General features: G+C 37.9%; 1 protein-coding gene across 4 annotated transcripts in view; it reads left to right on the plus strand.

Annotated features, from left to right (window-relative positions):
• Positions 1–24,190, plus strand: part of camk2b2 (calcium/calmodulin-dependent protein kinase (CaM kinase) II beta 2) — a gene marked incomplete at both ends in the record, with an annotated part of 54,229 nt that overhangs the window by 28,685 nt on the left and 1,354 nt on the right. For 2 of the 4 annotated variants that reach the window (XM_079257210.1, XM_079257209.1), the window contains 10 exons: positions 80–174; positions 259–381; positions 3,041–3,124; positions 4,459–4,501; positions 5,690–5,761; positions 6,934–6,971; positions 12,294–12,362; positions 16,221–16,265; positions 16,870–16,918; positions 21,638–21,713. In XM_079257210.1, coding sequence (XP_079113336.1) covers positions 80–174; positions 259–381; positions 3,041–3,124; positions 4,459–4,501; positions 5,690–5,761; positions 6,934–6,971; positions 12,294–12,362; positions 16,221–16,265; positions 16,870–16,918; positions 21,638–21,713 — 694 coding nt within the window. Of the gene's footprint in view, positions 1–79; positions 175–258; positions 382–3,040; positions 3,125–4,458; positions 4,502–5,689; positions 5,762–6,933; positions 6,972–12,293; positions 12,363–16,220; positions 16,266–16,866; positions 16,919–21,637; positions 21,714–24,190 lie in introns of all 4 variants that reach the window. The other 2 variants (XM_079257211.1, XM_079257212.1) reach the window with 2 other exon arrangements.

Consider the following 24,190-nt stretch of genomic DNA (forward strand, 5'->3'; position numbering starts at 1 on the left):
GAGCACTTTGTTTATTTCTCTGCCACCGCCTCCTCACTCTCCTGATTGTCACTCACACAAAGAGGATGTTTTTGTGTAGGTGTGATCCTTTACATCCTTCTGGTTGGGTACCCTCCGTTCTGGGATGAGGACCAGCACAAACTCTACCAGCAGATCAAAGCTGGAGCCTACGATGTGAGCATTTTGTCTTTCTTAGAGTCAAACAGTTCACTGTTTACATTTTTGATGACTATGTGGACTTGCATCGGTGCGTTTTAGTTTCCCTCCCCAGAGTGGGACACAGTGACTCCAGAAGCTAAAAACCTGATCAACCAGATGCTGACGATCAACCCTGCCAAGAGAATCACTGCTCAGGAGGCTCTGAAGCACCCATGGGTCTGCGTAAGTAACTGCACCTACCCAGACCCTTGTTAAAGCTGACAGAAACTCCACTTCACGGCCTCTTCTTCTGAATAATTTCTATTTCCTGACACAATAAGCTGGAGAACATCTGCTTGAAGCTGCCAATTATCAGCACCACCTGTTTCCAAACAGGAAATCTCTGACATGCACTGATACCAGGGCAGCTTATCCTGAACAATTTGTTCCACAGAGTGGGAGTGAAACCCATCTCAGAGATAAGCACCTGCTTTGCCCTACATCAAATTTCAATTTCACATCCAGGACACCACATATGGAGTAAATCTGTTTATTTTAGATGCCTTTGGTACTTAGGGGCAGAAAATGTCTCATTTTATTCAAGCAAAATCATGTTTTTCCTCCTGATATTTATGATTATATAAAACACCAAGTTTGTATGGACAAAGATTCATTTAAACTCATAAAAGTTTTGCTAATTGAGTTTTAAAATGCGTGAGTTTGAAATGAAGCAGAGCTGTGTTGCTAAATGTATTCATCTGTTTCTCCAAATTAATCAATATCGATCCATTCGACAAAAGACATGAATTGATATGGCATTGCTCCCCCAAATTAAAATGATCAAATCAGCGTCGAGGCTGGCAGTCTCTGTTTCCTTTTTGCATTTAGCTGCGTTTACCACAATCATGATTAAAAGACTGAAAGTACCAAAATAAAATGCATTTGTCTCCTTTTCTAAAAGCATAAAAAGAACAATATTAAAGACTTCTGAAGAGTTAGAGGCATAATGTGAATTATCTTGAGTAATTATGATGGGTGTTACATTTTGAATATCTGTAAATCCTTTCAAAACTATCAAAAGAAAAAAGAAATATAATGGGTAATTAATGCAAATTTTGGAACAAATGGACATTGAATGTGAATATTGTAAAATAGATGATTATGAAATTAGGGGCCAGATATCATAAGATTGCTCTTCTTTCTGCTCCTTTTCATTCAAGCCATATTTAATTGGCAGTCTTATTTTGTATTTATTCTTATGTTGTTTTGAATGAAATGAATAAAAATGAAATGAAATGAAATGAAATAATTTGTATCTTAATATTCATATATTTATATTCAGTGCAACAATTTTTAATCTCATTAATCTGATTAAGTTACCCAAACAAAAAGGTCTGACATGAAATCCTGGTGATCAACAAAGACGTCTGCAAACCGTCAGCTTTAAAGCAGGCTGAAAAAGCCTTGGTGCACGCTATTTGTTAATGCAAAACATCAGAATTATGTTGCATCTAACAGAAAGTTAACATCTGGAACATCTGCGAGTCATTTTGCAGTTTTAAAATACTTCAAAGAGTAATTGTGGTATGAGCTAATGCAATGCAATTTTATTTATAACGCACTTTAAAAACAAAAACGTTGACCAAAGTGCCAAATTGTGGGGGGTTAAAACTAAAAACAGAATAAATAACATATATAAAGCCAATTAAAATGTAAAATAATACAACTAAAAGTAAAACAATCACAATCAAAATAAAATCAGATAGAAAATGTCAACTTATCGTTGTGTAGAAAAAGCCAACAGCCAACTGATATATAAAAGAAGCTCATTCCACAGTTTAGGTGCTGCTACTGCAAAAAAACAAATAAAAAAAGCTCTCTGAGATTTTATTTTCCGTAAAGCTGACATAAAAATATACTTCATACTTCAAGTGATGCGAGGCAGATTTTGTGATGTTGGGAGGAACACAGCAAAAACTGAAATCTAAGTAAGATTAAAAATCTTAAATTGAGTACACATATGCTTATTTTTAAAGGTAAGATAATTCTTAGTTTTTATGCCAGAGAATTCCTCTTGTTTTAAGAGTATTTTTACTTGTTTTGGGAAGTCTTAACAAGCCAAATTTTCTTCTTCTGTTGGCAGATAATTTATCTTATTTTAAGCAACATTTACCTCATTTTTGTATTTTTTTTTTCTTGTTTTTAAAGCTCAGTTTTTGCAGTGAAACTTTCAGTGTCTTATTTTGGCGGATCGCTAACCTCTCTTTCCTCTAACTTTACCGAACATCTGTATGACTGATAGCATGGAACCGTTGTGGGACAACAAACCCAGATAAGCCTTCTTACCAGTTCCAATAATGTGCCAATGTCTGTGCTTTACTAGCACCCAAGAACATTTACAGTAAAGCTGAAAGAGTTTTAAATTCCACAAATTATAGAGCAAAACAAAAGCCCAGCTGTCGTTACAACCAGGTCTACTTATTATCAAATGATGGAGTTCTCATAATAAAGATTATAAAACTGCAGAAATGTTGACTGGTGAAATAAACAGAAAGTAGCAGATGAACTGTTCATGGTAATCCCTCAGTAAAAAGTGCTTTAATTAGTTAATTACTTCTTTTCTCTGCCTTCCTGGTTTAGTTTACAGCCTTTACCAGCATCTAACCCTGCTTCACGTCCTGTTATATGTACATAACAAAAGCCAGCATGTCGTCAGGACACCACGGGAAGAACATTTGAATCTGCTTCAGCCTGAAATGTTGTCACTTCAAGAGCCTCAGAATGAAGACGTTTCGTGCACAGCAGAGGCTCTTCACCAGCTCCTGCCCACATAAACCTGTCACTGTCAGAGCTGCTTTTCTCTGATGTTTTATTTTCAGCTTCCCTCTTTGTCTCCCTACAGCAACGCTCAACGGTGGCCTCTATGATGCACCGGCAGGAGACGGTCGAGTGCCTGAAGAAGTTTAACGCCAGGAGGAAACTCAAGGTGTGAAAACGCCGTGTAGCTCAAACAGAAGTTTTATTTCAGTTCTCCATCTGATCCAGCTCCTGTTTGTGTTTACATTTTGAATAAAAAGTATTTCAAGGAAATATTCTTATAGTTTGAGCTACATAAGTCTTAAAAATAGTCCCTCAGACATCAAAATATTCAACTTCCCACCCTGAAAAAGACAAACTTTAGCAGAAGTCTGAAGAGATCTAGATGTGCATGCAGATAAAGTATAAAATAGATACTTTAAATGTGTATTTTTGACATTTTCTTTCCACTAGTTTGATAAAAGGAAGGAAATTAAATGGAATCACATGACATCAAAGAAGAACAAAAACTCCTGATGCTAAAAGCTACAAGCCAAGCTGAGCAGAGCAGTAATGATCCAGTAAAAGACCATGAAAACTCTTTTCTATTTGCTTGAAACAAATTCAGATTGTGTCTTTTGATTGGTTCGACAGTGGTGTAGTCCAGGGTATACGCGGGTATACGGAGTATACCACTTCTTTTTCAGTCAGAACTGAGTAAACCCACTTCTAAACCCTCCTGTGATGCAGTTACAAACATCCCACCACATCGTCGCCCAGCAGCTCAGATAAGGTTACCAGTGTGCTACACTGCTGCAGTTAACAATCAGCTGCGTTAACTTTGGCCTGAACATAGACATAATACACATCTATATGTCTATGAGTCTCTCTCTAGTCTGTGCCAGTACTGGCTTAGTTATTCCATAACTCTTCCTCCCTGAAACCAAAGAGCAGAAATGATGTGGCGATGAGCAGATATACTGATGGGTTTATGTAGATTCGTCCTACATGTCACTGTTTCTGAAACTGCGTTTTCTGGGCTACTTTTATTCTGGTTTTTTTGGGGTTTTTTTTTTATAAAGGGCAAAAAATTGAGACTATACCCACTTCTTAAGGGACAACCACACCACTAGTTTAACACCAGATACATTTATTTAACTCTTTAATTCTAATAGTCAGAAAAATATACATATACTGCATTTTCTTTGACAATGTCTTTGGTTTTAAAGTCTGCAGCTGCCATAATAATAAGCTTTAAAGAACATAGAATTGAGTTTTTATTCATTTATTGATTGTATATTTTAAATAGTCATTCCTACTCTCTGACTCTTTAAGGTGAACGTACCTTTGTGAGTATTTAGAGAGACTTAAAGTATGTGATCATTCCTCCTGGTTACATTTCTCGTTGATATATGTTCACTGGAAGTGATTTTAGAGTGTTTTGTGAACATACAGAGTTTCTTTCCATGTGAAAAAACATCAGTTGAATTCAGAATAACAGCTGCTGCTTCTTGTCCTCTTCAGGGTGCCATTCTGACCACCATGCTTGTCTCCAGGAACTTCTCTGGTGGGTGCTACTCTAGAAAAGATGAGACTGAGGAGGATGGCGTGACGCTCCATCTGTCCTCTTCCTTCTCTTTACATTTTTAGACACACACACACACACACACACACACACACGGCAGGTTGATGCATGGGAGTTACAGTAGACAGAAATCACACTTATACAGTAAAACATTTGCATCTGTAGAATCATAGAGTTCAGATTATTTAATGATGCATCTCTGCAAAGAGCTAAAGAGATGAGAAAGCCAGAAACAAAACCCTCCACTGAAATCTTTTCATTTTAAATTTTTTTTTACTTTTTGATTGACTGCATTTTTTTTTTGTCTTGTCCAGCATTTAAGCAGGCAGAATGATTTTCTGGATGCTGTGTTCTGCTGGGCAAGTTTACTTTGCCAAGGGAAGCGTCGTAGATATAAAGCTCCCCCTGATATTCTGGATTCTTATTTTATTTTTCTATTTCTTTTGCATAATTATTTGTATTACAAAGTTTGTACTACTTGACCGTGACCGGAGAGGACAGAAGAGGGACAGAAAGAGAATAGAAAAGAAGAGAAAACAGAAATACACCTGGTAGAAAAAGAGAGAGAGAAAGAGAGGAGGAAAAAAGAAAGAAAGAAGATTAAATGCATTTCTAATTCATGCTTCTGACTAAAGAAGCAAAGTTCTTCTCAATGAAAGCGTGTTGTATCTCAGCAGTGCTGCTGCACAGCAAACAGCCTCAGATCCGATGAAAGCAGAAACCACAAGAGAAGGAAAACCAGCAGTTTCCTCCACTGCAGAGAAATTCACTAGAAGTCAACTCAGATTAGAGTCCACGTTAAAGTGTCAGGCACATGTCAGCAGAAGGAAACCAAGAAAAGGAGAAACACAAGCGTAAAAAAGACGGTCTGGTTTCAGATTGTAGCTGCAGCGTGTTTGTGAGATGCAGATGTGGTTCTGACTGCGGCGCATGGAGATGAACTCACTGTGACCAGAGCCAAAACACACCTGCAGGCTCTGCAAGGCTGTTTGAGCATGAAGAATCATAGTGGACAGCTGCATCACATGACCTGACCTCCTCAGTCATCTCCATGACTGCTAGAAAAGCTCAAAGTAACGTCTTAATGAGGCTGGTGCAGAGAGGGGAGTGTGTGCTGCATGGATAATGAGTCGCTTTAGCATTGTTCTGTGTGATTCTGCTGTATTTCAGTGGGTCGGCAGACCACAGCCCCGGCTGCTGTCAGCGCTGTGGCGGGAACCACTGCTGGCATCGTGGAACAAGGTAAAGTCACCTCAGCTGCACACATCCTCTCACTTAAACCTGAACATCCTTTCCTCTCACTGAGCCAACAGGATTAAACAGAAATCTCCTCCAGTCAAAACACTGCGCACTCCCTCTCGGCTCGTTTTAATCTCTCTTCTTAAACTCTTCTCTCCCTTCCCGTTGGCCTTTAACGCTGCTCAAATGTTTGCCAAGGTAAGCAGCATCATCTCTCATCTGCAAGGAGAGGGTTTTACTCTGTAAGACTTCTCCTGCCTCGTGGGGACAAAGGAGACAAATTATTTCAGCTGGGAGCGTATTCAGAATCTTAGATGTCAGGCTTTAAATGTTAAGTGCAAAGAATGACAACAACAGTGCCGTGTAAGTGGCATGCATGGAGATTGCACACCCACTGAGAGCTTCAGTGTCACCATGATGAGGATTAATGTCAGCATGACTGTTGCTTTGCACGCTGCTTCCTTTGCTTTAATCATCAGGAGGAGAATGTAAGCAGTAAAACACACACTTTCTGGCTTCCTGGTGTTTATTTTTGCCCTCGTGTGACTCTACACTGATTCCTTCCCATCAATGAACTCCAGTAATCCAGCCTACTCTTGAGATTAACCAACCCATTATCACATACCTGCATCTCTATTCCACTCCCCTCATGCTTCCACTCCTAATCCCACATCTATCTGTGCCTGTGTGCATCTGTGTGTGAGTGTGTTTGGATTATATTGAGAATTAGTTTGACCCCCCCCCCCCCCGTCGTGACTGATTCCCTCTGCTTATCTAATGCTTTGGGCAGTGGATCAGGAGGTGCCAGTTGGACGGAGATTTTGTTAAATGTGTTTATGAGTCAGTGTGTGGGTTTTTAATGTCTTTTTACGGGACGAAGGGAGTTTCTTTTTTAAAGGGGAGGACAAGATCTGCAGAGTTAGATTTTTTTGTCCCTATGGGTGGCGACGAGAGCCGACGTGGAGATTTCTGCACGTTCCTTTGTTGCACGCTCATGTTTCTGCATTTGTGAGCTTTCTGGCTTGTTGATTTGCAGGTGGTTTTTCTTTTCTGCATGCATGCATGAGTTACTGTGCCGTTGCATTCGTGTGAGCAGACCTGAAGAGCTGTGGTCATCAGAAGGTGTATAATGTGTACCCTTCCATCTGAGGGTGTGTCGTTCTGCCTCTCTGCAGCAGCCAAGAGCCTCCTCAACAAGAAGGCTGACGTCAAGGTAAGCTAGATTGACTCTTTCATTTTGCTCTCAATTGTCCTCTTCATAAGAGAGATGCATCCTCGGTTTCGAGATTTATAACGCATTTTATGCTTGAGTCATGCTTTAATCCCCAAACACAAGCATAGGCATGGATTTTTACACCAGACAGCAAAGTGTTGCACAACCATGCACATATCGTACAGTAAGGGGTCCATAAAGTTACTCTAAACAGTTAAAATAATAAATAAAAAAGTATGATTTCACAGAGAAGCAAGGCCAAACACATAAACACACTGCTCATAAATGGTTAAAAATCCTTCCAGATGACTTTGTGGTGAGTTGATGATACAGAAATACAGCTGGACTGAATAATTTGTGCAAGAAATCATGGTGAAACTATATTCCTTCTGCTTATTATTCCTATTATTTCAATGTGGAATTGAAATAAAAAATAAATAAATAAACAGAGTCAGCTATGACAATAAAGCGGTAAATAATTTTCTGTAGAATAATTTCCTTTTCGCTGCAAAGGATTAAAAATGACAGCAATATTTGACACGTTTCTTCTGAATGCTGGTTTAAATCCTCTGACTTTGGACGGCAGCCTGGTTGGTCAGAGCTGCTTCACCTTATCTCCACTCACATGCTTCTGCTTGGCACCGCGCTGCCCAGGACGTTTCTCATAGCAAATATTTCTTCTGTGCCAAAGCAAAGCTCATTAAAGAAATGCTCTCTGCACTGTTTCATTCTGGGAAGAGAGTTCCCAGACGCTGAATCTGCAGTAATGTGACGTTATCAGCTTGTTTCTCATCTTGTCTCAGAAACGTTGGAAGTTTCCTTCTCTTCGTACATTTCTGCAAATGTTTGTGTGCAGTTTGCAAGAAATTTCTGTTGCAGATGTATGTTAGTGTTTGTGTCGTCATGCATGTTGTGTTTGCATGTGTCCGTGTGATGCATGTGTGTAAACTCTGGGTGATCAGGCCAATAGCTAGTTGTTGATTATTGTGAGAGATGAAATTTGTTTCGTCTTATAAGATCAAGATGTTCCTGCATCCATTAAAAGAAGTTTTTATCTTGTGTAACCGTCAGTTTTGGTGCCAAACTCTTGAACTTAGCATGACTTACACTGCAAAAACTAAAATCTAAGTAAGAATAAAAATCTTAAATTGAGTACACAAATGCTTATTTTTTTAAAGGTGAGATAATTCTTAGTTTTTATGCCAGAGAATTCCTCTTGTTTTAAGAGTATTTTTACTTGTTTTGGGAAGTCTTGACAAGCCAAATTTTCTTGTTCTGTTGGCAGATAATTTATCTTATTTTAAGCAACATTTACGTCATTTTTGTATATTTTTTTCTTGTTTTTTAAGGCTGAGTTTTTGCAGTGTACACATTTATTCCTTAAGTGGAAACTATGTGATCATGATAAAGGATACGAAGCTTTATTAAATTATTAGAATTTAAGTGTTAAATATTTGTTAATAAATAGAATAAAACAAGAAAAAAAAGCATTCAGACAACAACAAAAGGTGATAAACTTGAGTCTGAAGACTCTCTGAGTCAAGACAAGTTGGTCGATTATTTTTATGTTTTTTATATCATTTTATTAAGTGTATGTTTATCTACGCTATATAGAGAACATGTCAGTGATTCATGTTGGATGACACAGTGCCGTTTACTCTGGGCTGACACAGCAAACTAGAACTCCCACCATCAGCACAGGATGACGCCTTTTACCGCGTAGCTGAGACGCTGCAAAGCAGCCAATCAGAAGGAGTCAATCCGAGGCCTGTGATTGGTTGGAATTGTAGCACAGACGCTGCATTGCGAGTGTGTTTGTGTGTCTGCACAGATAAAAGCAAAAACAAATTGAGTGTTTAATTAACATTTGTTTGCTCAGATTAGACGTTGCTCACAGTGGGAAAAGATTTTGCTCAAAGTTTACCTGATGTTTGTGCTGAACGTAGATTCTGCGCTCAGAATGGATCTTTTTCCGCTCAGGAATGAGGCAGAAGAAAAAGACCTTAACCATGCAAGGTCCTGAATGTGCTCTGAAAAATATCTTAGGTTAATTTTTACGTGACGGCGGTCAGCTGGAGTGTCTCTAAGCCGTTCTGGGAAGGCGGATAAAAGCGAATCTTTAATCATGAAGACAGGTGGAAATGAATGGATGGATCATCATTCGAGCTCTGTGGAGTTCAGTTAAACAGCTGGAAGAAACAAACACTGAAACAATAATAAAAAATGAAACAAATAAAAACAAAATCCTTTATTTATAAGAAAACCAATATTTAAAACATATTGATCTGTTTATTATGTTAGAGGGAAAAATGTTCAGTGCTTTATGTCTCAACCCGTTTCTGTTCCAACACGTGCAACACTTTCTTCTCCCTCCTCTTCCTCAGAGCTTCACCTGTTTCTGTGTGACAACCTAACCTGCATCTCTTCCTCTTTCAGCCCCTCCTCCTCATCCTCACACCCCCCTCCCCTCTCTCCTCAGGCAGCCTCATGATAATCTCAGATTATTTCCTACCAGATGATTAATCTGTCATTACATAATCACAGGCTTGCCTTCGCTGCACCCTGATGCCAGAAGAAGGCACACAACCTTGGAACTACTTTAGTATGAGTTTCCAGCAGTTTCTGAAATGTGCTTTTTATAAAACTTGCATCAGAGGGTGCAACACGGTTATCTAATGCATGAAAATACCTTCAAGCTTTTAATGTTAATGTCTTTTAGTTGTAAAGATAGGTCCAAGAAAAGTTTAAACAGATGCTACAACAAGGATTAGGCCACCTAACTCATGAGGATATGCTGATTTATAATCTATATTTACATGTCAGTAACATTTTTACCAGCCCTCCACCCTGCTTACTGGTTCCATATGCACTAATCTGAGTGACTTTTCTGTCACACTCAAAAGTAGAGGTACCAGTTTGTACCTAAAAAGGTACAAATGCTTGTCGCTGGGGGTGTACTCTTTTGAGAGACATTTCTGTACCCTTCAGTTCTGGTCTATTTTTGTACCTTATCAAGTTATGTTTTTTTATGTTTTCACAGGATTAGGCCTGGTCCATGCAACTTAGCAATATTATCTTATCTTTAATCTAGAAATAATCTTCAAAAACTCAAAATACTGACCAGACATACACTTAGTTTGCAGCATCTGACCTTCATTGTCTGGTGTAGTAAATTGTCTGCTCTAGTTTGTAACATTACAGCCATTAACATTACATTTTTCAATGCTGCAGGTACCCTTATGGTCGAAATGGTACAAATTTGTACTTTATGTCACTTTGAACCCTTTTTCGTACTCTGAAGGTGTGCTACTGGTCTGTTAAAGACCAGTATTGTACTTTTGAGAGAACATTTCTTTAAAATGTACCTATAGGTACAGAAATGTCCTTATCTTGTACCTCTATTTTTGAGAGTGTGGCTACATAATCATTGAGTTGCATATAATATAATACTACTATAATAATACTTCATTCATCCCATTAGTCCCACAAAATTCTCCAAACAAGACAACAAAATACTGTTGTGTTCAGGTTGTTGTTTTTTTAAACTTTACACACGTTTGTGCTTCCAAAACTGTGTTTTTCCATGTAATGTGTAAACAATAAGAAAGCTTAGCAGATAAACCTGAAGCACGTTGACATGACCAGCGTATGTTAAGCACGCATCTTGTCCAAAATTTGATTGCTCTGTAAAAGTTTTTTAGGACAACATTTTATAAATAGGTATTATATGAACTTTATGAACTTTAGGTTTACATTATTTGGGTTAAAATGAATTATAATTTGATGACAGGTAAAAGGGGTGGAAAAATCGAATAGAAAAATTGGGATTTGTTTTGCTTCACAATTTTATTTTCAATCAAATAAAAATACCCCATGATGAAATTTTTTGTTATTTTTATTATTTTTATTGATCTTTTTACTCGTCTTCTTGGGCATTATAGCAGCAGAATGATGGTCTGGCTACTGCGTTGTTTTTCCTCATTGAAATCAAGGAAAATGAAGCGTAAAAAAAAGGTTTTATACATTTATTTTGTTTTTGATCTACAAAAGTCATTGATATAGAAGAATCGCAATTTAAGTCAAATCGGCACCCAAAAAAATTGGGATTGAATTGAATCGGGACAAAAGCGTATCGTCACAGCCCTAACAGGTAATAAGATTATAATAGAATAGGATGTACTGTAGCGTTAAAGCTGCTGGAAATCTGCCTCAATGTTTCGTCCCAACATTTTTTCATGGACAGATTCTTGGTGTAACTACAAGTTTAATCTCAGCGTGTTCTGCTGATGTGCTGCTTTTATAATCACAGCAGCTCCTTAAATAGTTTATGGGTTTTCTGGGTGAGTGCTGAGTAGCAGCCGTTGACTCACTTCAGAGTGTTTTGTTTGATTACAGGTACTTGAAAACTCCCCAATGACCTTCTGTTCCTCTAAGATTAACTTGACATTTCTGTGCATTCACTGAAATATTAAACACTGTTTAAATGTATGGTTATATGAGACTTTTTCTCTCATCTCCCATGAAGCTGTGTATCCATCGTACCATTATTTTTAGCCTAAAGTGAACAGAAATGTTCTTTCTTCAGCTGGACTGCAGGAAATCACACTTAGTTTAATAATAAACTGAAAGTTCTTGCATGAAGTCTGTGAGTCATGCCTGCATTTGTGTATTTCTGCATGCAGTCACACCTGTGTGCTTCCTTATGAAACAGAGATGCAATATATTTAGCTTAATGTTTGCCTTGTTGTGTGTGTGTTTGTGCATAAAAAACCTATTTTACAACCTATTTTTTGACTGTGTTTTCTTCCACAGAAAGAAGCAGTTGAATGTTGTTGCTTAACCAGGGTGGATTTTAATGGAGTTAAAAAGTTTGCTTGTGCCTTCATTTCTGGCAGATGTTGCAGATGTGTTGCCATCTGTCAAATAGTATCCATAGCCAGGGAGCGTTAATGAAAATGGAAAAACTCTGGAGAAGTATAAGCTCTAACTGGAGTCGATTCTGATGTTATCGCATATAGTAATCAACTGAGATGATGAGCTACAGAGAGCCTTTCTATCTGATTAAAACTGAAGCCAGAAATGTGAAATGTTGCTCCATTGCTGAATGACCACATTTAATCTTCCCTGTGCTTATCTGGAGCAGTCTTTTTTATTTATTTTTTTTTACCAAAAGCAATGTTTTTTTTTTTTTTTTTTTTTTTTTTTTTTTTTTTTTTTTTGGTTATTTAATTTAACACACCAACCACCCACTTCACAACCAGCAGTTGGCACCTCTTTCTATTGTCGCTGAGCACTAATACACACTTTGTTTTTCCTGCACAGCCGCAGACAAACAGCACGAGAAACAGCATAGTAACCAGTCCCAAAGGCAACATCCCCTCTGCTGCACTGGTATGCAGCTCCATGTTTGTCTGTCTGTCTCTGTATGTCCAGTGTGTGGACCTGTGTGTGTGTGTAGAAAAGAAAGGAAGGGTTGTGTGTACAGTTTTTGCCAATTATAATAAATGTTTAAAATTGCAGCTTTAAAAGAAATGGGAGAAAATACTCAGACTTTTGTAACAATCATTGTAATCATTCCCTCTGTTCACAAGCGAAAGATGCATTCCCAGGATCTAGTGCAGAGGGACCTGAACCAAGGGCACAGGAAGAGGGGGGGCCCAGGGGCCACTGCCCGAATCTTATTTACAGCATCTCACTGAATCTAAACTTCATTGATTTCCATTAATTCTAAGAAAGATGTGCTGTGTGGACAAACAGGATGACAGACCAAAATGTAGATATGGGATTATTTTATTCATTTCTAAGACTTTCTGTGTTAAAAGGTTTTTTTTTTTTTTTTACAACAGTTCAGTTATAAGAGTATTTGTCTTCAAATTGTAAGAATAATTAATTCCCATGATCAACTGCTTATATACAAGATACAGTTTATGTTTTTCCTATAAAAATTATTATGAAGTCCCTTGTATTGTTAGCATGCTGTCCTGCCTTAACTTCTCTGCACCTCCATCCTGCCCACCACAGTCAGATGTAGGTTTGTGAGTCTTGTGTGGGCCATAACTTCCTCACATTTCACCAAGTTTCACTGAACAGTTTCACAAAGATTTATAAAACTCCAACAAATAAAGCTTGTCATGTCTAAAAGCTAAAAAAAACTATAGCTATGAGATTAGAGGTCGTTATCATAAGCAAGTGGAATTAATGATCCTATCAAAACTCCTGGGAAGAAGCCAAATAATTTTATTAGAGGTGGGATGAGATTGAAAACTGAATCAAATTAATTAGATGATTTGTAAGATGATTTGTAGCCGGGTTCTGCTGGAGGTTTTCTTCCTGTTAAAGGGGAGTTTTTTCCTTCCCACTGTCGCCGCGTGCAGCTCAGGATGGGGGATTGGATCCAAGTCATGACTCGATGCAATCAGTTGGTTTCTATTATAGGATATGTATGATTTGGCTTGAAATGATGAAATTAAATTTATTGAACAGCCTAATTAAATTGTAGCCCATCGTTGCTGGAACGGCAACTACCTGGTATACCTTCATTATTCCGAGAAAAACGGGAACTCACCATTAGCTTTGGTGCTAAGTGTTTTTGGAAGGGGGCGGAGCCTGCTGCAATGCTCTTCATTGTGAAGAGTTAACAAAACTTGCTTTCATGTCAGGCATGAAAATTCTCCAATAACGCCAGAAAAGCTGCTAGATTTGTGGCAAGCCACTTTTCTACAATAAAACCACCAGAGCGCTCTGAAAACACGCCAAATATTATCTCGCCAAAGCTGCTAATTTACTAGCTTAGCTCTAATTAATTGTAAATAAACCCTTAAAGTCCCACCTCTCAAGAGAGTAAATAGTTATGTAATTTGTCACTATTTCCTTGTAATGCACACATAATATTATCGGAGCATCGAGTAGAAGGCAGAGGTGGACGCATACAGAGTGGCTTTTGGTATAAATTTACTCACAAAGTTGGTGAAACAGACAGGACTTGTGAGTCTAAAGAGCCTTTTGGCAACACAGGAACCGCATACTGAGATGTTTTTCTCCAACGTGTAGACCTCCAGTACAACTCTGTCATCAGTAGAAACGTTTATGGGGTGTATCAGTGATGGTGTTGGACCAGAAACTGTTCCGCTGCTTTGTGGCATTTTGTCAGACCTCATCTTAAATGTGAACATCAAAAAATAACTCCATGTTGGGAGGACCAGACAGTAGCCAAACACCATTTTTGTCCTGGGAGAAGAAGAAGAGATGATAGAGGACTACATATTTCTAGCCGTTCACAGAAGAGACAGAGGACACCAAGTCTCGAAGAAGCTTTGGTTCTTCAAATCTGCAGAAAGATCCTGCGTATCTCCTATAAGTCTGTGTTGGAAATGTTTTTGCGGCTGTCTGTTTAGGCAGCAGCATCAGGGGTTAAAGACCTAAAGAAGCGGATCAGCCTGGTAACGAAGGCTGGTTTTGAGCTGAGAACTTGTCTGTGAAGCTCCCTGGAGCTGAATATACCAGGAAGAAAGCTTCAAGTGCTGCTCGACATATTGAATAATATGAAAGAGGGACAGAGCCTTCAGCAGTTAAAAGTGAAGCCGATGCAGAAGTACATAAAACTGCAGTTCCCCCTTCATCCACTAGGGGTTGGAAAACAGAGCGAATCCCCATAGACTCCCATGTTAAAAAGACCAACTTCACAGCAGAAATAAACATGTTTACAGCAGAAATAAACATGTTTACAGCAGAAATAAACATGCTTACAGCCTGGTACAAAAATCCATTTTAGGTTTAATAGGTCAGGTTTACCTTTATGACAACTGTTGGGGGAGTGAATCTTTTTCTAACTTGCTCGTTTAAAAGTAATTTTATCTCGAAGTTCGGCATGTTTAGGGGCGTGTCCTTTTGATTGACAGGTACCCGATATCCCGCTTCAAGAAGGAAGAATGTAGAACAACAGCTGTTTTTAGCCGGCTGACGGCATGACTTAGCTTTCGCCCGCTTACCTCTGTTAGCTGGTTAGCTCCTGTTATCTCCAGGTTAGCTCCGTTAGCTTTTAGCTACAGAAAGCTCGGAGTTCGCTCGATGTCAATCGTCCACCATGACACTCACAGCCCCCCTCTCAGCTTCACCTCTTTACCCATATTTCTATTTTCTGTGCGAGACGACACACATACACCTGCCAAGATGGCGACGGTAGGAACCGCCCACCGAGCTTCGATTCAGCTCTTCAAAAACCTATGGGTGACGTCAAGGAGGCTCCGTCCATCTTTTATATACAGTCTATGGTGAAAATACACCGTTTCACTGTTAACCAGGCTGTCAGAAGCTGTTAGCAGATGCTAACGGCTACTTTCTGTGTTAGGAGGCACCGGAGGTCCTGATGAAATAACAGTAATCAATATGCTGCCTTTAGAAAAAGACCCAAAAATGTTGTAGTTTTATGGTTTTATAAGCTGGATATGATTGAGCTATTTAGGATGTCTTCTCATATTCTAGTTAGAGGATAATCCCTGTGGTATTTGGGTTCTTTCTTTTTGTTGTTATTACTGTGAACAAATCCCCGGAAAAGACTATAAACAGCATGTTTGCTTATTTTCTCCACTCTCTGTTAACTCCAAGCCCTTTGCTTAACCTTAGAAAATACCTTTCAGATATAGATTTTTGTTTTTTAAGGTCAAAAGGAGCTAATTGTTTTAATTTGTAGCCAAAGTACAAGAAGACATTCATATTATTTGTTCACTGGTAAGAAAGTTGGTGGTCTCTCCAGTACATGGGCCAGCAGGACAGAGTATGTGGGACTGAGTGGGTTTATGGAAATAAGGGGACGTGTGGGCTGTGATGATGTGATGTCATTAAATTTTGCAATTTGGTCCGAATTGTCGCATAAAACCTGAATTGTTGGTTGTGTTTTTTCTTAAGCACATTTACCAGTAGATACTATATTCTTGTTTTAATCATTAATAACTTGATAATCTGTGATATAGGATTGGAAAGAATTGGATTATGTGATTGATTGACTTGGAAAAGAAAGGCTGTACTAATCATTCACACTGATGGGTTCATTTTGCTGTCATCCTGACCATGATGTCTATCTGCTCTTTATCCTGTTTAGAAAATCCCCCCTCTTTCCATTTATTAATCACATCTTTCTGCTGCTCTTTCTCTCTCACTCTCATTTTGTCATGACAAATCACCCTCCTCTTTACCTCCTTTCACTCCCACTCTCCCTTTTCTCCCCTTTGTTTCTCTCCATTCTTCCTCCAGGAGCCACAGACTACTGTTATCCATAATCCAGTAGATGGGATCAAGGTATATCCTCCTCCCCCTCCCTCCATCTCTTCATTCCTTGAACATAGTTTTACATCCTCGTCTTCACTCCGTTTCTCTAACTGTGTGGGCTCAGCTGCTCACAACGGAGGGTTTTTGTATTCTTCTGAATATCTGTGTGCATCTCTTTGTGTATTTATGCATGAAAGAGATGGTGAGTGTGAATCTGTGGAGCTGTGAGAGTTTTGTTGGCTTATGCTGCCCCTCAGTGTTCAGATGAATGGTGCTCAGTGGTCCGGTCGCTAGTTGACAAATCGATGTATGTCAGTAAAAATTACCACCAGATTAACCTTCATTTCACTGTTGAGTGCAACAGTGGCTAAATATGTGTCTGTTTCTGTCCACACTGAGCAAAACCAGGGTTGTGCAGAAGAGCTGCAGAGTTAGAACTTCATCTCTTGTGTTTTTTCTTTTTACAAAACTGTCACGTAAAGATAGAAGCAGTGTTGCAGATTTGGTGGCAGAAATTTGACTTTGTTGTGCATATGTGTGCATGCTTTTGTGGGTATATTTGGGTGTGTTTAGATTTATTATCATTATTATTATTATTCTAATGAGTAACTAGTTGTTTTTATGTCCTTTGCAGGAGTCGTCTGACAGCAGCAACACCACTATTGAGGATGAAGATGTAAAAGGTATCTCACAAGCACAATATCACCTTATTTTAAGGCTCAAATATTCAAATATATTTATTAATTTTATTCAAAAGCAACATCATATTTTTAGAAAACACAGTCTAAAGAATGAGTTACAGTGGAAAACTATTTAAAGGCTGTTTTCTAGTATATTCATAAGTTAGGATGGTCTGTTTGCAACTTTGCCACTTCAGTAGACATTAGGAGAATCACCCAGCACACCTCCACTCACTGAGGAATAAACTAATATAGTATAAAATTTCATAAATACACGTACATGTAATTACCAACTTTACCTCAGAGATAAATAAGACAAGAAAATTATACTAATCAATTTTTATAGAATATTTCTTTTATAAACATTATAATGTATTATTTTATAACTATTTCTATAGAATAGATAAAATAAATAAACCAATTAAAAAGCCAAACAATATTAAAGACAAAGAAATGTGTCTTTGTACATGTCTGTAAGAGTAAAATGTGGGGAAAAAAAATGTGTGTTTTAATCTATTTTTATTAATTCGTCAGAGGGTTAAAGCTGATCCTTCTCTAAAGATTGTAGAAAACCTTTAATGAAATAAATCTAAAGTATTACAGGATGCAGTTCAAGGGTCAAAACATGCAAAGGAAACTACAACCTGCTCAAAAACAGGACTGAGAAGCATCAAAACACAGGAGGAAAGTTGAACTCTTGCAGAACAAACTACAACAGAATTATGAACCAAATTCCAGTAAATCTGGACGCTGCGCAAAGCATAAATAAAACAGAGTACAATGGTTTGAAAATCCTTTTTAATTTACTATATGTTCAATGCCTCTCTCCACATTATTTGGGACATGTTACGTCATATTAAATGAGAGAATATTTGCAAAAAGACAATTAATTTCATCAGTTTTAACATTAAATATCTCGTCTTTGTAGTGTAGCCAGTTAAATACAGGTTTGCAAATGACTTTATTCTGTTTAATTTACATTTTCGACAACATCCCCGATCCATTGGAATTCTATTATTATTCATGGAAAATGCACAAACAGAACACTAAGGCTTGCTGCTGAGAACTAAAGCATGTCGTTCTCTGCATGTAACTGCAGCAAACTCGCCTTTTTCTTAATCCCTCAAAATATTAACAAATGAACTTTTCAGTATTCTCTACATTATAATGTGGAAAAGAGCAAATAAACATCAAAGCATGCAGCATAAAGTACCAGTAATAATGAAGTTATTTAACAGCAGTTTACATTTTATTTTGTTTTATTTTACTTTACTTTATTTAATTTTGTTTTATTGCATTTTATCTAATTTAATTTAATTTAATTTAATCTAATTTTATTTTATTTTATCTAATTTTATTTTATTTGATCTTATTTTATTTTAGTTTGTTTTAAATTGCACATTTAAATTGCACATAAATTGCAATTGTTGCACTTTGGTCAACTTTTTTGTTTTAAGTTATAAATAAAGTTTTAGCTGCAGTGTCTGACCTCAGTGGGGTGAGATTTATCTAAAACACTTAAAATCACATTAAATAGTTGATCAATTAAATATTAATTTTCAAAATTTGGTAAACAATCCAATTATTCATGCAGTGTTGGGTTATATGTTGCCAGTTTACCCAGGAATCTGCAACAACCAGACCACACACCAACAGACGTGGAAATATTCGCTTCCAGGCTCTGATTGGTCCATTTGCTAAATTCTTACTGTTCTTTCTGACACCAAAGGCAGGGAAGTCTGCAAAGCTGCACCAGCTCCGGTCCTGAAGGGCCACCATCCTGCAGGTTTTCTATGCATTCATGTTTCAGCAGCTCCAGATTCGGATGATTCAGGAATTGTGCAGAACTTCATCGGCTGTTGGAGCCATTTAATGGAAGCCAGGTGTGTTGGAGCAGGGATACATTGAAAACCTGCAGGACGGTGGCCCTCGAGGACCAACTTTGAACACCCCTAAGTAAAACTGTAGTAAACTGTGGGGGCTGTGGATGAAGGAGGAGACATCTGGAATGTTAGTTGGGATTTTAGATGCGACTGAATCATCCTTATCTCTTATCTCTCCTGGATTCTTATCTTTTTAATGTTCTTTCATGTTTTTTTTTAGAGTTTAATATAAATGCATTTATTTCCAAGCCTCAGAGGAACTCACAGTGCATGTTTGTGCATTTTGTACCATCCTTCTGTGTCTGTTCAGTGTTTCTGTTTTGTTCTTTCATTCAACGGATGGCCTCTCCTGTTGTACTGAATTCCACCTCAGAGTATTAATAAAGTTACCTTACCTTGTCTAGACTGGTGTCACCTGCTGGTCTGGAACATCTTCAGGGACTCATTTAATTTACTGGTATTAGTACATTTTTTAATTTAGAGAATTAAATGTGGAATGATTTTTAAAAAAAAAAAAAAATTTTTAAGTGCTCTTTTAAATCTTTTACTTACCTCAGAAGCACTGAAGATTTTCACTGCAGATGAATTTAACAGCAGTTTAAGCTCTGGTCTCTCTGGAGAAAGTCCGAGTTTCAATGAATGTAGCTCTCTTTTAACCTTGATGGATCGCCATGGTAACTGATGATGAACCCATAACCTGCTCAAGAGGAAATTATAATCAAAATGACTCTTTTAAATCAGCTGAAAAGAGCTCCACCCCTTCATATCCTGATGAGATGCTCGATAAGCAACAAACATGCACTGCATCGCTGCAGACAGGGGCGTGAATAGCTGGTGATGTAGACAAGGCAAGATGGGTTTTAATGTCTGTCAGTAATTCTGAGGGACTTCGCTTTAATTTACCTTTTTAGATGCATTTTATTGGGATGGCATTAAAGCTAACTTCACGTCACATGAAATGTTTAACTGCTGTTTAGAGGACATGGAGCTAAAAAATAATAAATATGTCAATATTACACTTTTTATCTGCTTTTATGGCACAAATTCCTATCAGATGAATTTATATTGCTATAAAATAATTCCTGAAATGTAAAGAAAAGGATGGAAATATCTAATTAGATAAGACTATGTAGTGTTTTTTTTACAGGACATTTTTCAGAAGAAACTTTTATGCTTTAATGAGAACTTTTTCTTCATCATACTTGATGTATTTCCCAGCTCAGACTCAGATGAAGCAGTAGCATCAGAGTCATGTTGAGCCGAGTGTCGTGCTACTTTCTGTAACGGGTTTTATTGGTTTGTCCAACTCAGATGCTGTGCAAACAGAAAACTTTGCATTCCCTGGAAATATTCCTTGTTTTTATTATTATTAAAACAGGAGAGGTTCAGCTTAGCATCAACAAAACTGTAAAAAAAAGGACTGTCTTATGCATCGTGATTACAACATATCTTGTCGAAGCCGTGTCCTGAAAATGACATTTCACAAATCACACAAACTAAAAAGTACCTTGATATGAGAAGTACCATACCTTTATACACACCTTGTTGTTCATATTTAGAGGTAGGAAAAGAAGAGCCGCAGAGAAAAGCTCTTCTAACTCTCAGCTCAGACTGATTCTTGGTCAGGAACACTTGACCAAAGGGCTCCATCTTCACATTTACAGGCTTTTACCTGGCCGGCACCTCGACAGAGACACTTCTGACACAGTATTACCAAAACTGTTTCCACCATAGTGAAACATTTTAGATCACAGTCTTCCAGAGCTACTGTTCTGCAACTTTTAGAGGCATCCCTTCTTCTCCAAACACACCTGAACCAGAACCTGGTTTGTTACCAGGCTTCTGCAGAGCTGAAAGACATGTACACTGCAAAAACTCAGCCTTAAGAAACAAAAAAAGAAATATACAAAAATTAGGTAAATGTTGCTTAAAATAAGATAAATTATCTGCCAACAGAACAAGAAAGTTTGGCTTGTTAAGACTTCCCAAAACAAGTAAAAATACTCATAAAACAAGAGGAATTCTCTGGAATAAAAACTAAGAATTATCTTACCTTTAGAAAAAATAGGCATACATATATCTTATATCAATTTAAGATTTTTAATCTTAGATTTCAGTTTTTGCAGTTGCATGAAGGAATTCTACCATTCGACTCAGGTGTATTTGGTATACTAAAGTTACAGCATAGTAGATCTTGGATCTTAAGAATTGGGCGAAGTAAATAAAACTGGAGTTTAGTTAGAGAGTCTAATGTAAATAAACTGAACTGTCCTTTTAATCACATTAAAGAGTTTAAACACTGCTGTGTTTCCGCTTCTGGTAAAACAGAATATGAAGCTTTAAGATGATAAAGAAGATAAATAAGTGGCATGAAAGTTGTTTCATTACAGAAAAATGCACAAAATAAAATATCCGATGAGAGAGAGAGAGGAAGGGAGGAAGGGAGGGAGGGACGGTGAGAGACAATCCGAGCGAGTTAAGCCGTCCGTTCAGTGTAGGGAGGAAGCGACAGGAGAAGGACAGTAAATCTCATCCGATGGGCTGGGACAAGAATAGCGCCATGAGCTCAAGCAGCCTCACAAATACACGGAAGATATGATGGATGATGGATGGAGGTAGAAAGTCACGCAGCACCTAGACAAGATGGGGTGTACGTAAGCTGTGTAGCAGTCTGTGTATGTGCAGAACCATGAAGATCAGAGCAGAAGTAATCACTGATCAGCCTCTCGGCTGAGCTGCGTTCAGTTTTAGCTTCAGGAACTGAGTTTTACGTGTGTTGATGAGGATGGTGAAGGTGTCTGTAACTTCAGTTTTAATCACAATATCTTTGTCTTCACAGCTCGCAAGCAAGAGATCATAAAGATCACAGAGCAGCTCATCGAAGCGGTCAACAATGGAGACTTTGAGGCCTACGCGTGAGTCTTCTCTTCATTCTTACTGCATATAAAACTTCAAGCAGCAGCAGGAAAATGTACAAATTCAGCTTGTGAAGTGGACGTTTAAGCTCTCCATCACCCATAAAAGAACCTTTAATCTGATTGACGTACAAATGTGTTGTATTAAAAGATTAAAGAGTAATTACAGTCTATTGTTTTATCCGCTCTCCCCCTCTCTACTCAACATATAATTAAGAATAATGCTTGGCAGACTAAGCGAGAGGAGGGGGAGGGAAGGGTAAAGTGTGTCCACAGTGGAAATCCATTTCCACATAGACATGACGGAAGCAGATGAAAGATTATGCATGATAAAAATACACACAGTTTAAGGGAATCAAGTGGAAATCCAAGCCAAAGTTAGCCTAAGTTTACATTTGCTGTGTAGAATAAAATCATTTCACAGCATTTAAATGCACACAAATTACTATAAATTCTTATTTTAATGTACTTTTAAAAAAATGAGGATTAAATGGAGCTGAAGTCAACTCCAGTCAGAAAACACATCTAATAAACTGCAGCCATGGTGAGAAGGTTTTTACTTCCTTCAATGTTCACAGATGATGTGGAATAAATTTGATCATTAAAAGATTATTTCATTTATGCAAAATCAAAATCAAAATGTTTAATTTTTAAACATATCAAATCAAACTTTATTTATAAACTCTTGTAAATTTGAAGATAAAGTCAAAGAAAAGAACATTAACATGGACATGTAAAGAGTTTGAAATACAGTCACTTCATTTATGCATAAAATATGTTTTACATACAAAAAACAGGAAACAAGATTAACGCGCATTAAGAGTTTAATCAGCAAGCAGTTCTGTGTCAAAACGTCCCAAACAGGTTTTTTTTCCTGTTCCAGTCGGCACTGACATGAACACCCAACACCCTCGTTGGAAATGAACAAATGCAAGCAGGATATATTAGATTCTACGAAAGCATAGCGCTGTCATCCTCATAAAAAAAGTTTGGGCCTTATTACGTTATAATGTGATAAGTTTATTGTAAAAAGTGAAACATATCACGTATCTGAAAACGTGAACTTGGTCATTTTCGACTTTAGATGAGGAAATTGTGTGCGGGGTGGATAGGAGATCACAAATGGCTCATTTACAGGACTTGATAGAGTTTTTCTTCCTACTTGGGTTGAGACATTGTGAAATTATGGTGCTTTGGAACACTTTGGGCCCTGCGATGGACTGGCGAGCTGTCCAGGGTGTACCCTGCCTGTCGCCCAAAGCCAGCTGGGATAGGCTCCAGCTTCCCCGCGACCCTGAATTGGATTAAGCGGTTCAGAAAATGAATGAATGAATGAATAGAACACTTTGGATAACATTATAATAAATATGCGTAGTTTAAGGACAGTTTTAAAAGGCATGGGTCTGTACAGAAGGAAAAATGAGTCCAATCCCCATGACGTGGCATCATTTCTCATTGAAACTTGAGTGACACGAGAATCGCTGTAAATGCAAACATCATCGGTGCATCCAAGTGTCATCTATCCATCCCTCCTCTACCGCTTATCGGGGTTCTGATCGCGGGGGCAGCAGCATAACCAGGGAAGCCCCCCTCCCCAGCCACATTCGCCAACTCTGCGGAGGGTCCCAAGGCGCTCCCGGGCCAGCTGAGAGATGTAATCCCTCCAGCGTTAAAGTGGTTATACGTTTTTACAATAAAACATATCAGGTTATAACGTAATAAGGCCCAAACTTTTTTTTTACATGAGGATGACAGCTCTACGCTTCCGTAAGATTCTCAGACATGTTTGGAGTTTTTCTCTTTATTTTGTCATTGATTTTTAATAGTTTTGGTTTATTTTAGCAACTACGTTCCATAAACACACATTTAGTGACCATATTATCTAAAATCAAGGCTCTGAAACTGTAACAACTTACCCACAAGTTAGCTAGGAAATCACCATCTGTGCTGATGTGTCAAAAATGAGAAAAACTTACTTAATTGACTCAGAAAGTTGTAATAACCAGAAACTGATTCAAATGTGAATGCGAGAGCCACATAGCTGCGTGCACAGTAGGTCCTGTTACAAAGTCAGTGTTTAAATACAGCAACAAATAGTAAAGTTCCCGTTAGTCTAAACGGTACTGTGATTAAAACGTTGTGGTGTCGGATGGACAAAACCATAAATATCTTTTTTTTTTTTATAAATGTTTAAGTTTATCATAAAAGTTGGATTATAAATAACTTCTTACTGTTTAAAGTTAAGAGCGTTGTTATTTCTGAGGAAAGATGTCATCTTTTATTTCATTATCAGACATCATCTTCATGCATGTCAGATTTACACCGACCAGTGTTTTATCTAGAGGCTAGTGTGACTTCACATTTGTTTGAATGAAAAAAATTACATACAGATTGTTGTTATAATAGTATCTTCTTAGCTCCAGGCTGCTCATTCAGGTATAACACCAACTTACCGGCAGCACAACGAGTCTTTTAAA

Source organism: Telmatherina bonti, assembly GCF_933228915.1.
Source record: "Telmatherina bonti genome assembly, chromosome: 17".
Classification (NCBI taxonomy): Eukaryota; Metazoa; Chordata; class Actinopteri; order Atheriniformes; family Telmatherinidae; genus Telmatherina; species Telmatherina bonti.